General features: G+C 45.2%; 1 protein-coding gene across 1 annotated transcript in view; it reads left to right on the top strand.

Moving 5' to 3' along the window:
* The window catches only part of LOC109903956 (R-spondin-2), a 73,328-nt gene extending 59,297 nt beyond the window's left edge, over positions 1-14,031 (top strand). Inside the window, exon 6 of the mRNA XM_031792228.1 lies at positions 12,750-14,031. Coding sequence (XP_031648088.1) covers positions 12,750-12,868 — 119 coding nt within the window. The 3' untranslated portion in view covers positions 12,869-14,031. The remainder of the gene's footprint in view (positions 1-12,749) is intronic.
* Positions 14,032-14,529: the final 498 nt, after the last annotated feature.

The following is a 14,529-nucleotide window of genomic DNA, read 5'->3' as shown; positions in this document are numbered from 1 at the left end:
TATATTATTTCTTGCGTCTCCTAACCGGATGGGAATTGATTATCCAAGCGCACAGCCAATCAACACTTGATTTATACTGACGGTTCCCTGACCAAACTTTGGGTTTATTTTTCTGCCTCTCGAGCGTTTTTCGCGGTGTTAAATCTTCCACAGGAGGAGAAAGTCATTACCAGTAGTCTCCGGTCCTTCTCTGCCGTGGTTGCATTCCTCAAAGGAGGCTTCGGAGGAGGGAGTCTCTGATTAACTCCCCACAAAGTGCCCTGCTCCCTGACCAAAATAAATATGGCCGCTGTCATTTTGTCAGCAACTGTCTTCGGAGAGCAATATTTGAAACACCCCATGATCCTTGCTGGCTTTTATATGGAGAATCCATCGTCATACCACAGGCATGAGCCATAAACATGTGGAGGCCTTTCAAAGACCAGGGGGGGTGGAGGAGGAGGGGGTGCATTAGTGCTCACTGGGGCTCCATACTCCACGTTATTGTCATCTGGTCGGTTCCAAGCAGGAAGAACGAGGGAGGGGGGGGGCTTTTTTTCTCCCACTCATTGGCCCGACAAACTAGTCGTTTTACCGAACGGACTCACTAGGCGCATGTAGTCCCATTACAGCATGGAAATCCCAGGCATTTCTCTCGTTCATTTTAACGGCGATGACCATATGAATTATTGCTTTGGTTTTCTGACGTGAGGCGAGGACGTTTAGGGGCGCGTTACGACGAAATCTGACACGTTGAATGATGAAACATCCACAGAACAACGGACTATGAACGGGTTTAAGCAAGATGATTTGTGTGTCACGGAGTAGCCCGTCCAGGTGCCTGACTGCTTGTCTGTTTTGGACCGTGTGTATGTAAACGAGTATGCGTGTCTGTCCATGGCAGTGTGCGTAGAGCGAAATAGCACGGATCAGGAAAGCCTCCCTGTCTGAGGTTCTGGCTGGGAGGAAATGAGGCGGCACATGCCTAAACAGCAACAGCCCCATCAAAAACAGAACGTACACAAACAAACAAAGTGGCAGCACACTGGAGGGGGAGCAGAGCAGAAGGAAAACGTTTCAAGTCCCCATCAACATGTTTCACAAGTGGGAGACACGTACTGTCACAGTGTGATGTTGTCCATGACATCGTTAGGGCTGTAAAGCCAGGTTCTCTGCTGAGGGTTCATTGGAGGTTTTAGGGTGTTGATGTTTTGTCAGTGGTTTCTGTATCTAGAGATGAGGTCGCAGGCAGTCTTCGGTGCTTCAACAGACTCGCATTGAGGGGATGTGTTCAAATGTAAGTTCTCCATGGCCCCTGTGAGGGCCCTAAAGCCCCCAGTGTGGCCCCAGCCTGGCATGCATCTCCACTCTCTGACTGTGGCCCGCACACGCTTCCATCACCACATACAGACCACACATAGCATACCAACACACACACACACGTATTAGCACACACACGTACACACACACACATGCAAACACACACACACAAGCACACACACTTGCCGACGTACACAGACACAATCAGACAAACAGACCTCAAGCAGAAAAGGACATAGTGTAGCTTATGTTTATCTACTCTACTCTACTCTTGTCTCCTCTTTCTCTCTCTCTTACACTCAAACATACACACATTTCAGACATGCAAGCACTATATGACAAAGACAGTCGGAATGACAGATAATGTACAGTGCACACAACACAGGAGAACATTTTAGTGCACATTTTCTAGGGGAACATTGGCATGCCCGCGTCCGCCGCCCTTGAGTGTGCTGGCTGTAAGTAGAAGGGAAGGGGGCCGGCTGGGAACATCTGGTGCACAGTTGCACCGGCTCAGCCACCAGAAGCCCCTCTACCTCTACCTCCCCCTCCCACTCTCTCCCCTCTTTCTCTCTCTCTCTTACTCCCCCCTCTAGCTCTCTCTCCCCCCTCCCACTCTATCCCCTCTCTCTCTCTCTCTCTCTCTCTCTCCCCCCTCTATCTCTCTTCCCCCCTCTCCCCTCTTTCTCTCTCTCTCACTCCCCCTCTATCTCTCTCTTCCCCCCTCTCCATCCACCTCTGGCGGGCCTGGTCTTCATAGAGACATCACAGCTTTTAATTAGAGCCTGATGATTCACAGAGAGAGGCTGCGGCTTTTGACCCACTCATGTCCAGGAGCTTGGACCCAGGGAACAGACACACAGACACAACAAAGCAACAAGTACAGGCCTACCAGCTGCTGTGTGTGTGTGTATACGTGTGTGCATACGTGCGTCGGTGTTTGTGAACACAGACAAATACAGGGAAGGAGAAGCAGAGCACTTAAGTTGAGGCTCATAAAGGTTGTACTCAGCTCAGCACACGAAGGCAATACACCATGGGCTCTGAGGAGACGGCAACCGTTTGGGCTGTCTGTGACTGTACTACGTGTTTTATTACACGGCTGAGGTGAGGGGATGGCTGTCGTTTACAGGCTCCTAACCAATTGTGCTATTTTGTGTGTTATTTTACATAACGTACATAATGTTTCAACCTCGTTATTGTTATGTCATTGAGTTACTTTTTGAAACTTTACTTTATTTAGTAAATATTTTCTTAACTCTTGTTTTCTTAAAGCTGGATCGCTGGTTAAGGACTTGTAATTAAGCATTTCACCGTAGTACCTGTTGTATTCGGCGCATGTGACAAATAACATTTGATTTGATTTGAAATGTGATTGTGTATATACACAAAGGAAAACTTGAGAAACCATAGATCCTCCCATGGCTCATCCGACCTCTCAGACCTCTATGTGAATTACTCAAAAGGGAGTTTGACCAATCCCAGGTGCCCTATCGTTGATGTTTTAAATCCCCTGTAAAGTGCACCTAGTTTGCTTCGTTGGTGGCAGGCTTTGGGATCATAACCCCACCCCAATAGGCCTTGAGGCTGGGTATTGCCGTTGAATGGAATCACTTGATGAGCATCATACCGTCATACCTCTCAGGGAGGATGTTGTTGCCTGAAATACACAACCCTCTCTCTCATTCTCGGTGAGACCATGAAACGGACATTGAAATGGACATTGCACTGTAAATCAAAGGAGGCTAAAGAACAAACCCATCAAATGTTTTCCATTTCCATGTCAAGACGTCAGGATAGCCCCCTGTTTGTGTTTGACCGAGTGGAGGGGTAATTGGGAGTATTATTGACAGACAGGGAGACGGCTGGTGCCTGGGTAGAAGAGGAGAGGAGAGGAGACTACACCAGCGGCCTATAGCTGGACCATACGGGATCTGTGAGATCTGTCAGCTTCACTCAGCTGTCTGCTTGACTGGCGCGTGACAGGCTTCTGATAGAGCTCAGGCCTTAGTGAGGATCAGGGACTACTGAGAGCGGACTGCTCTGGGTCTCTAACGAAAACACACACACACACAACAGGAGCTCTGCTAGGACATCAAACAGACTGAGACTTCAAGGCTCAAATTTGTCTAGTCGAAAGTAACTATTTTTACAAAAAGGTTTGTAGTGTTTTCACTCACTTTGTGAGTGCAAGGAGATGGGGTGAAAACCGTCCAGAGTTGCCCAAACAATCCAAGAAGATAAAAACACAAAAACAAGGTTATATCCTTGAGTCCTTTGTCATCCACTAGAGCACGGGGATTGTGCCATGATTTCCACAGGTTTAGCGTCTAAGCCCGTCTGATTTAGCATGGCTCCCTCTTCGTTAGGGCCTAGTTCCTCTTCACGGGACAGTTGTGCTCCGGGTCCAGACATGGGGGGGGGATTTCCTCCCCTCCCATTCATTTTCCCAGAGGAGAAGGGGATGAAGTGGAGGATCAGGGGATGAAGGGACATGGTGGAGAAAGCAGTGAATCATGCTGGACAATTTCCTCCTAGATCCCCCCCCAAGCCCCCCAGGCCAAGGGGGGATGTTGTGTGTGTGTGTGTGTGTGTGTGTGTGTGTATGGTAGGTGTGTGACAGACCCTTATGCCCCCTTGGTGTTCTCACAAGGCAGACACGATGTTCTTTATGGATGTATGATGCACTGTTGACACAGCCTTGATATTTCAGTGAATGTGAGCCCCTCTGTCTGGAAGAGAACACACTCCATCGTGTGTGGGTGTGTGCGTGCGTGCGTGCTTGTGTGTGTCTGCACTATAATACATACGTACTCAGCAGGGCTCATGATGGTGTAAGTACAGTATATCTGACACCGTTTATTTGCGTGTGCGTGTAAGGAAGGGTCTTCCAGATGGCACTGTGTGCGTTAGCAGAAGAACCCTCCGCCTTGTGGCCCCACAAAAAGGGTCCAGAGATTCAGAGAACATCCCACCACCCAGACCACGTATTGCCTGCCCCCTCTCCCTGTTCTGTTGCCCACTTTGGGCCCCTGACCCCCGACCCAGGCCCACTCAACACCCCCAGCAGGCAACAGGAAATGCATCTTCATCACCTTGAAATGAAAAACAAATGTTCCATCCAATGTTTAATCCTTGGGTTGAGGAGGTCACCTCCTTGGCAGGACTACGCACGTTTTGCCATCTCGGTGCTAGCGAGCATGCTTTTCGAAGTATACAGTTAAGACTGGGTAGGTCAGGGTGCTCTGGAGTGTGAGTTCCTCATTCTCTTGAGTTGGTTTTAAAAGGCAACAGCAGAGTGTGTAAAAGTGCACTGCCAAGTCCTGTTTTTATGAGCTTTTACTGTTTAATGGCATGGCGTAAGATAATGAATCGCAGAGGCAATCATTGTACTTCTACTCCAAACAAAGGGAGAGTCAAGAATGCGACCAAGTCAGCGCCATCTTTCCCCGTTTTAAAATGGTTTGTTTCGTTAGGGAATTACTCTGCGTCTATCAATTGCCATGTAACGGTGCGATAGAACGAAGATGAATGATTTCTCCCCAGGCACCTTTCTAAGGCATGCGGGAAATATTTACATAAAATAGATTCAATTAAATGAATGAGTGAGATCAAATTATTTATTGTGACCTGGAAATGGAAGACGCCCCACAATGACAGCATGAGAATGAGAGCCCCACCCTCTCCTCTGCTATGTGACTGAAGTGGAACGTAATTGACATCTCCCCTATTATTCCAGCCACGATGATAAATGTGTAATATTCTACCCATAGTCCCCTTGATCTTTTAATTGGACCCCCGGCCCACTTTTACACCACCCCCTGGTTTGCTACAGCTATCCACAGCTCGCTAACACTCACACACACACACACACACACACACACACACACCTACACACACCCGCTCGCAACCAGCACACACACTAGCTGAGCCACACACACACTGAAGCACGCGAACACATACACACGCGTGCATGCAAGCAAGCGTGTCCACAGTCACACACACACACACATAACGACAGATCTATTTTGCCCGTCAGAAATGAAACGCAACATTTAGCCATTCATTATAGTTAACTAAAGCTAATTATTCCTCCTTGTCAGCAGCTCTGTGTATTTAGGCCCAGATGTGTGTGTGTGTGAGTCAGTCGGGGGGAGCGATAGCAGACTGCAGATGAATTTGAGTTTCAGGCGTATCAGACACGGTGGCCTAGTCATCACGCCTGCACTCTGCGTGGCCCTCTGCCGTTGCCGTGGTGACACCATCCGTAAAGTAGAGCCAGAGGTGGTGAGCAAGCACCGATTTTTAACCCGGAGAGGGGTACCGTTCAGGTGAGCAGAGTTGCGAGTGACTCTGCAGAGGTTTCAGTTTTGATTTCCACAATTGGGGCCTGGTCTGCTGGCTTGCCTATGTTAAGGTTGTTGGCGGTGTGGTGTTAGCGGTTAGCCAAATATGGACCAAATATTTACAGGTAGCTCTCTCATTAGCAAAGTCTAAGCATACAGACTCAGTGTTGACAGATCAGAAACGGACTGAGCGTCGACTGAAAGTTGAATGTGGTTTCATCGTCAGACAGTGTCCTTCCCTCGATACCGGACCAGTCCTGGATACCGTTCCAGGGGAAAGTTCCATTGTCTTTGTCACAGTCACTCAGCAGCTCCAAGGAGAAGAACCCCCAACTCCATATTACCCACCGGGCAGATTAATCACGGTGTCAGTCATGCATTATTTGCCGGGGCTTCTCCCTGCTAAAGACGTTAATCTCCGAGTTGCGTTTTCGATTTGACTTATTGTCAGCAAAAAAAGAGCTTCAAAGGCGGGACCGGTGGACTAACCTGCTGCTTAATCTCCCGACAGAGCCTCCGTCGCATAGATGAGAAAATAATGACCCACCTAATCCCAACATTAGCTTTTTAAATCGGAATGCGTATGTTTTAAATCATTCCTGCTAAGCAGGATGGGTGATTGTAAGCAGAGCACTGGGGGAAAGAGAATGAGAACAGAGAAGAGAGAGAGAAGAGAAAGTACGATTCAGAGTAATCTTGTTAGGCTAAATGATGCTGTGCAGAGAGGCTCTTGTCATCCTGTTGGCAAGACGGACTTGTTCTCATAAAATATTGTCCTCTCTGGACAAAGAGGGTGTGTTTTTTTTGCCGGCACATCTCTGTGTATCTTTCCCTGTTCTCAACTATTTCCCCTTTTTTCCCCTTCCAATTTCCCTCCATCTCTGTCTCTCTCTCCCCTCTCTCGCCCTCTTTCCTACCTTTCTCTCTCTCATACACTGTCACTCAAAAGCCCCCCCTACATTTCTTACTTTTCTTCATCCTCCACCCCCCCCCCTCTTCCCTAGTACTCACTCTCTAAACTCTGTCACTTTTAGATCATATCTTTTCATGTGAACATCTGTAGACCTTGGCTCACCATATGTCCTTACCATTTTACACACACACATACACACACACACACACACACACACACACACACACACACACACACACACACACACACACACACACTGTCCATGCAGTGTATCTTATTCCAGACAGTAGAGCTCATCGGTGTGAGTGAGAGGATCTGGCTACCGATACGTTCCCCTTCACGGCATTATAAATGTATGTGTGAGGAGGCCTTTAATGGCTGCTAATCCAATTTCTGCCACTGAAATCAAATCTCGCTGGCGCCAGTAGTCCCCTCCTTCTCTCACAAATAATGGCTTTCGCTTTGGCATGTTTATGAAGAAGATGAGGCGCCCAAAAAATTCCAGCTTTTACCGTACTAAATCCACCAGAAACTTCCTCGGAATTGTTTTGACCCTCAACCCCCCTTCTCTTAAGAAACATATTAATTGATGGTCTCAGGATGATTGCGGCGTTTACTGGCGGGATGAGGTAACAAACAGGAGAGGAGAGGGTTTTACTTCAGAGGAGGAACCCATTTACCGTTTGTCTTAATGCCTTCTCAAGGTTGGTCCCATCGATTTCCTCCAACCGCAAGCGGAGCAGATAAGGTTAGGCCTTCGATTGGTGCATTGCCTGCTGGAGCCCGAGCACTGGGTGGATGAAGTCACTTGGCCGTGCCGTCAGTCAGAACACACACACACACACACACACACACACACACACACACACACACACACGGTGGTCATGGCCTCAGTGATTATAGATTTGCATGCAGGTACACACTCCCACAATGGCAGCCACCAGGTCCGTATCAAAGTAATCATCCCTTTCCTTTCCTGTCTCTATCGAGGTCTGTTTTTGTCAATGTCCTCATTGAACTGAGCCCATTCTTTGGCAGCGTGAAGAACACAACATTGACCTAATGATGCAACAAAAAAATACGTCATTTTTTTGGTTCTCCAAAACAAAGTTATTGGATTTGGAGATAGGTGAAGGGAGTTTTGGCTCCGTCTTTCTCCCCTGTATAAAATGTTATTGTGATTCAATTAGACAAGTTGAATGGGCCGCAACTCAGAGTGCCATATCTCCTGAGAGGTAGCATAGTGTTATTACTATACAGCAAGCCTACAGAACAGCATTCCTGTTGGGATATCTGGCTATGTCTCAATTACCATCAGAGATGGACACAGAGAGAGAAAGAAAGAGAAAGAAAGAGAGAGAGAGAGAGAGAGAGAGAGAGAGAGAGAGAGAGAGAGAGAGAGAGAGAGAGAGAGAGAGAGAGAGAGAGAGAGAGAGAGAGAGTGAGAGTGAGAGTGAGAGTGAGAGTGAGAGTGTGAGTGAGTGAGTGAGTGAGTGAGTGAGTGAGTGAGTGAGTGAGTGAGTGAGTGAGTGAGTGAGTGAGTGAGTGAGTGAGTGAGTGAGTGAGTGAGTGAGTGAGTGAGTGAGTGAGTGATCTCAACCGGACTGGTCCTGGAATATCCCAGTCAGCAGAGGTCAGGGTGGAACTCCCACCCCAGTGCCTGTAAGGAAAGTCTAATCTGCCAGGTGCTTTGACACTAGAGGGTCCAAGACACATGTCTTAAAGACCTTGAGCTGATATGGAAGAGCGTACATATCCTAGTCTTAGACAAACACACAGATACAAAGCAGGCTTGGAGCGCATTCCAGGGCTTTCTTCAGGTAGCAAGAACTTTACCAGAACCAGACCTGGCTCATGCAGTGAGACCAAGATTGAGCTTACTCACACACAGGTACAAATACTAATGTACACACACACCACGTCTATAATACACACACGGTGATAATGGTGGGGTCATCCTCTGCTACCACAACAGCTTCTGCCTTTCATTCAAAACTACAAAACATTTAGATTTGCTTATAAATGTTTTGTTTGTTTGTTCAATTTACTCTGACTACGAACCTGTCCACATGCAAAGCTTTAGTTGGCAGATTGTATCTACAAAAAACAAACAAACATTATGCAATTAACGATTGTGGCCAAAACTGGAAAGAAAATGGGGGGAAAAAATTGTACAAGTATTTAATGAATCGAAAGCCATTCTTCAATTTTGGCAGCAAGTTTAAATTCTGGGTCAGTGTGGGGTAAAACAAAAATAGCAAAAATTATTTGAAGATTTATTTTCCTTCCAAGGCAAATTATCTGTACTCGCTCTAAGATTTATGAATTTGTTCCTTGTTTGGAAAGTAATCGAGTTGACTTCTTAATCATTTATTTCCTGGTAAATTAAACTTTTTTTTTCCTGATGGAAACTCTGGCTTGCATAATCATCTTAAGTGATTACATTGGTTGTAAATATGACATCATAAAAGCGTTGTGTATTCACTCTGTGTTACGCCCTGGTAAATGCTAAAAGTGAAAGAGACAGACCCTGAGATGATGTGCCATCTCACGAGCCTTATATCAGATGCACAGGAGGGCGGAAGATCGCAGTTCTCTTGGTATTGGTTGCCCTCTAGCTGTCAGCCTAGAGAACTCTTGTCTGGTTATGAAATATAACCCAGCCTGGTCCATGCTTTCATGGACACGGTGGTCAAACAGATACAGAAGAGTTCATCAGCTCACTTGGACAGCTCTGATGACATTCCCGGACGTTTTGGTTTTTACACTTCACATTGTCCTGGAATAAACTAGATATTTTGAGATATGAGAAACGTAATAATGACGTGAGGAAAACAGACCTCGGACCTGGGACAAATACATAACATGTCAAGGTAATAGTTGTTGTTTTTTAAACCCATTGGTTACGTTGGACTGGGGGGAAACCAAATGAAGCACGGCTCAAGCTTTTGAAAGGGTTTGACAAAGTGTGTATATTTTGACCCAGGTCTGGAGTCAGTGTTGACTTACTTACACAACTTACTTACATCTTATGAGATGAGCAGTACTGTGACATGGAATCACGGTCTATGTAACGCCATGGAGATGTGTAAACGCCTTGTTTTTCAATGAACATGCTGTAGTCCTCTTTGTGTGTGGTGTAAGACGTGTTATGCAGTTCACAAACATCTTAAAGCCGTGTGGATTATATCCTTTCTGTGTTCCCGACTATCCAGGAAATCTATACTGTTAAACGTGAGCGCTCAAGCATTTATTTGCGCTACACACAAACAGTCTAATGGCTCCAAGGAATGGCCCACTTGGGCCTAACCCAGCTACAGAGGTATTTTTAATACAGCAAGGTGTGCTTTATAGCCACCAAAATGTCATTCGTCTTGAGTTGATCGTAATTGAAGGCTGTGGTCCGAATTGACTTGAGCGTTATGCCTGCACTAGCAGTCATAACCATACAGTAGCTTACCCAAAGAATTGAAAGCGACATTTACTAAACGAGCATAGCAACTTTGCTGTTAATGTTTTTCAGTTGGAGGTCACGGAAAGTTCAGAGCAAGATGTTTGTTTTCCTCACGAGGTGTGATTTTAAAGCCTTTATGCTCTGAAGAGGGGATTTAAAAAAAATAAGATATTGCGTACAGGCAACATTATTTTTCGCCCTCGGAATGGCCGATGTGACCAACAATAGCTAGCTAGATTGAATTAATTGCAGGAAATGGCTGTGAAATGTGGACGTGACATTGTTTGACATTTGTGCAACTGTAAAATTACTCTCGTTAACAGAGTGAAAACAGATATTTTTTTCAAATTTTATACGTCCCCATTTCTTGGAAATAATATTTTCAAATATATTTTACAGTGTATATTGAGATGTTCAATTGAACCAGACTTTTTTGGGGCGGCTTTAAATGGCCGGCGTTTGGCCAGGCCATATGAGAAGGTAATTAGAGGTAATTCTGCCACATATGACACACTTTAGCCTTATTTTCCTGAGTGAAATGGCATGAACAAGTGCAATAATAGGACACAGAGCCAAGTTTTGCAAATCTACCATTGAGACATCCATTTATGTAGCATTTTTCAGTATTTTCCCCCCTCGGCGAACCATAGCATGCCTTGTTTCTTGCTGTGCCAAATCAGGATCCAGATAGCATCTCATCATCCAAGCCTGACTCTAGTTTACCCCTCCCCCCCTCCCCTATCAGATTTTATTTTTCCTCAGATCACTTACCCACTCAAAACCAGCAGAGCTATGCCACTGGGCAGAGGGGTTGGCAGGAGGATTGTGCCCCCCCCCCCCCCCCCCCCTGCCACCACCCAAAGCCAACCTTTATCCAGCCCCATCACTTCTCCCCCTCTTTACTTCTCTCTCTCCGTCTTTCTCACACACTTACACTCACTCACACACACACACACACCTCGTTATATCATTTGTGTCCTTTGGCAGACAAACTGTTGCCTTTTGGTGCAGTCGCCTCTGTCATAGCAAACCATGGGTACCGAGGTATCACCGCACACGGTTCCAATAGCACAGATTGCCAACATGCTTTGCCCCACACCAATGACACCTGGGATACATTAAGTTACATTAACCCGGGGCTTGCGAACGAGGACCTTTCCAGTTCGGAAAGAGTGTTATGCAATTTCCCCAGTTTCTCTCCCCCCTGTGTACCCTAGCAGAGTGAGTGGAAGTGATGGAGAGAGAGAGAGGGAGAGAAGTGATGGGGCTGAAAAAAGGCAGAATCCTCCTGCCAGTCCCTCTGCCCAGTGGCATAGCTCTGCTGGTTGTGAGTGTGTAAGGAGGGAACCAAGATATATGGTATATACACTACCATTCAAAAGTTTGGGGTCACTTAGAAATGTCATTGTTTTTGAAAGAAAAGCAACTTTTTTTTGTCCATTTAAAATAACATCAAATTGATTAGAAATACAGTGTAGACATTGTTAATGTTGTAAATGACTATTGTAGCTGGAAACGGCTGATTTTTATTGAAATATCTACATAGGAGTACAGAGGCCCATTATCAGCAACCATCACTCCTGTATTCCAATGGCACGTTGTGTTAGCTAATCCAAGTTTATAATATTAAAAGGCTAATTGATCATTAGAAAACCCTTTTGCAATTATGTTAGCACAGCTGAAAACTGTTGTCTGATTAAAGAAGCAATAAAACTGGCCTGCTTTAGACTAGTTGAGTATCTTTAGCATCAGCATTTGTGGGTTCGATTACAGGCTCAAAATGGCCAGAAACAAAGTACTTTCTTCTGAAACTCGTCAGTCTATTCTTGTTCTGAGAAATGAACAGAGTTCCTCTGTCCAGTGTCTGTGTTCTTTTCCCCATCTCAATATTTTCTATTGGCCAGTTTGAGAAATGGCTTTTTCTTTGCACCTCTGCCTCGAAGGCAAGCATCCCACTGTTGACGTTGAGACTCGTGTTTTACAGGTACTATTTAATGAAGCTGCCAGTTGAGGACTTGGGAGGCGTCTGTTTCTCAAACTAGACACTCCAATGTACTTGTTTTCTTGCTCAGTTGTGCACCGGGGCCTCCCACTCCTCTTTCTATTCTGGTTAGAGCCAGTTTGCGTCGTACGAGATTTTCAGTTCTTGGCAATTTCTCACATGGTATAGTCTTCATTTCTCAGAACAAGAATAGACTGACGAGTTTCAGAAGAAAGTACTTTGTTTCTGGCCATTTTGAGCCTGTAATCAAACCCACAAATGCTGATGTTCCAGACACTCAACTAGTCTAAAAAAAGACTGATTTATTTTTCTTTAATCAGACAACAGTTTTCAGCTCTGCTAACATAATTGCAAAAGGGTTTTCTAATGATCAATTAGCCTTTTAAAATTATCAACTGGATTAGCTAACACAACGTGCCATTGGAACACAGGAGTGATGGTTGCTGATAATGGGACTCTGTATGCCTATGTAGATATTCCATAAAATTCTGCCGTTTCCAGCTACAATAGTAATTTACAACATTATCAATGTCTACACTGTATTTCTGATCAATTTGATATTTTAACAGACATTTAAAAAATGCTTTTCTTTCAAAAACAAGGACCCCTAACTTATGAACGGTAGTGTAAATACATTAGCAGGTTTTAGAGACACCAAAGGGACGTGTTCCCTTTTTACATTGATGCACTGCTTTTCTAATAGGCTCTCTTTTCCTTCTTGTCTTTCTGTTTCAGGAGAATCAGGGAAGCACCGACCCAAAGAACCAAAGAAGAAGTCCAACAAGCAGAGGCTCCGGTTCCAGGCCCAGAACCAGCACAGTGACCACCTGGCCTCCATGAGCTCCAGCCAGTAGAGGACTGGACCCCCCCCCCCCCCCCTTGGAACCTAAACAACACAAAGCTGCTAGCTGCTGCTCCACAAATCTCCCCCCCCCCCCGTCAACCCACCCCCGTACCCCAGCACACAGTCACACTACACCCTATTAATGACCCTACACATGTCTATGGTTGTAGTAAAGTACACATATGCCCTCTGTCCCTGTCTCTCTCTGACTTCTGCTGCTTCCCTCGTACCGTAGAGTACCGCATCGTAGTGTACCGCTGACAGATCAGCCAATCAGCTTCCCCCTTTGAGCCCACTGTGACATCATAGAACTCATAGAAACATTTGTTCCCTTTGCTCACACGTCATGTACGTCTGGTTAGAACAAACCAAACGAGGGGCGACCGACACACACAGACGGACGGACTGAGGACGCGAAGGAGCAGAAGGAGAATGAGGAATGAGATGGATGTTGATAATAGTGATGACGGTCCAGCTAAGGGGGCAATGGAAGACGATGATTCCGACGGAGAGAGGAAGAGCGTGCAAAGAGATGGAATGAGAGGATGATCAAGAGGAAGAGGAGAGATTTGGCAGAAGCAACGAGGGTGACGGCTCTAAGTGACATCTTTAAATCATTTAGACTTTTCTGTATTTATTTCAAAGCCAACTCTTCTTTTCCCCCCATCGGAGGCGGTGTGTTCCATGTACTGCCTGTTTGTTGACTTATGTACATTTTTGAGAGTCATGTTAAGAAATACCATGCATAGTTGCAATGTATTTTATTCTCAGCACAAAATGTTTACGTCCAGAACCGCTTCAACTCTCTAACTGTATGGTGTGGATAAATAAATGTAGTTGTTTGACTTAGCATGGCAAAAAAAACTCATGTGTACATAGTTGATGAGTTTATCCAATTATAAAACCTATTACTGTGTTTTCGGTATTGACTCTCCTTCAGCGTTCTAAATGTTTTAGTGAAAAGGTTGTAATATCAAGCCACAGTTTCAAAAAGATTGAAAACAAAGTAATAACCATAGCCACCACATAGCTATTACATTTATATGGTATATATTTGATTTATTTATTGATTCTATTTTGTACTTTTGTGTTCGGTGACAATTTTGTCTCATACTGTTACTACTCTGTGCTGAAATATGATTTGAATCCCACAATACAGATATCTTTAAAAGAGCCTCTTGTTTGTGTCTGGTCATGCGAAACAGTTTGAGTGTTGCATCGCGTTCATGTGGTCTCATCTACCGATTTCAATGTTTCAAAAACAGCAAAATAAAATGCGGACTTCGTTTGACATTCTTTAGGTTTGATATTCACGATTCAACAAATATATGGTCATAGGACGACATGTGTGCATTTGTTATATTAAAATACATTTCATGTGACTGTCGTTGTAGCTTTTCAGTGTTATTGTTCATGAATAGCTAAGAGCGCTAGCTTTAGCTTGTCCCCTCCCACGTTAGTGTACAATTGTGTCATTTTGTAAAACATTTGTGATACCAATCATGCACTGTGCGCTGCAATGACACAAGCTGCCATCGAGCCAGGGAGATTCGATATGGTCAATTGACCATGACGTCACTGTGAACTGCCTGTAAAGTCATCTTGACTTGACGTGACCTCGCGGATGGTGGAATGCCACACGTGTCACCACCGTATCATTCATTTCCATCC

This window comes from Oncorhynchus kisutch, linkage group LG2, assembly GCF_002021735.2.
Source record: "Oncorhynchus kisutch isolate 150728-3 linkage group LG2, Okis_V2, whole genome shotgun sequence".
Classification (NCBI taxonomy): domain Eukaryota; kingdom Metazoa; phylum Chordata; class Actinopteri; order Salmoniformes; family Salmonidae; genus Oncorhynchus; species Oncorhynchus kisutch.
Note: the sequence above shows the minus strand (reverse complement) of the source record. Positions and strands in the feature narration are given on the sequence as shown.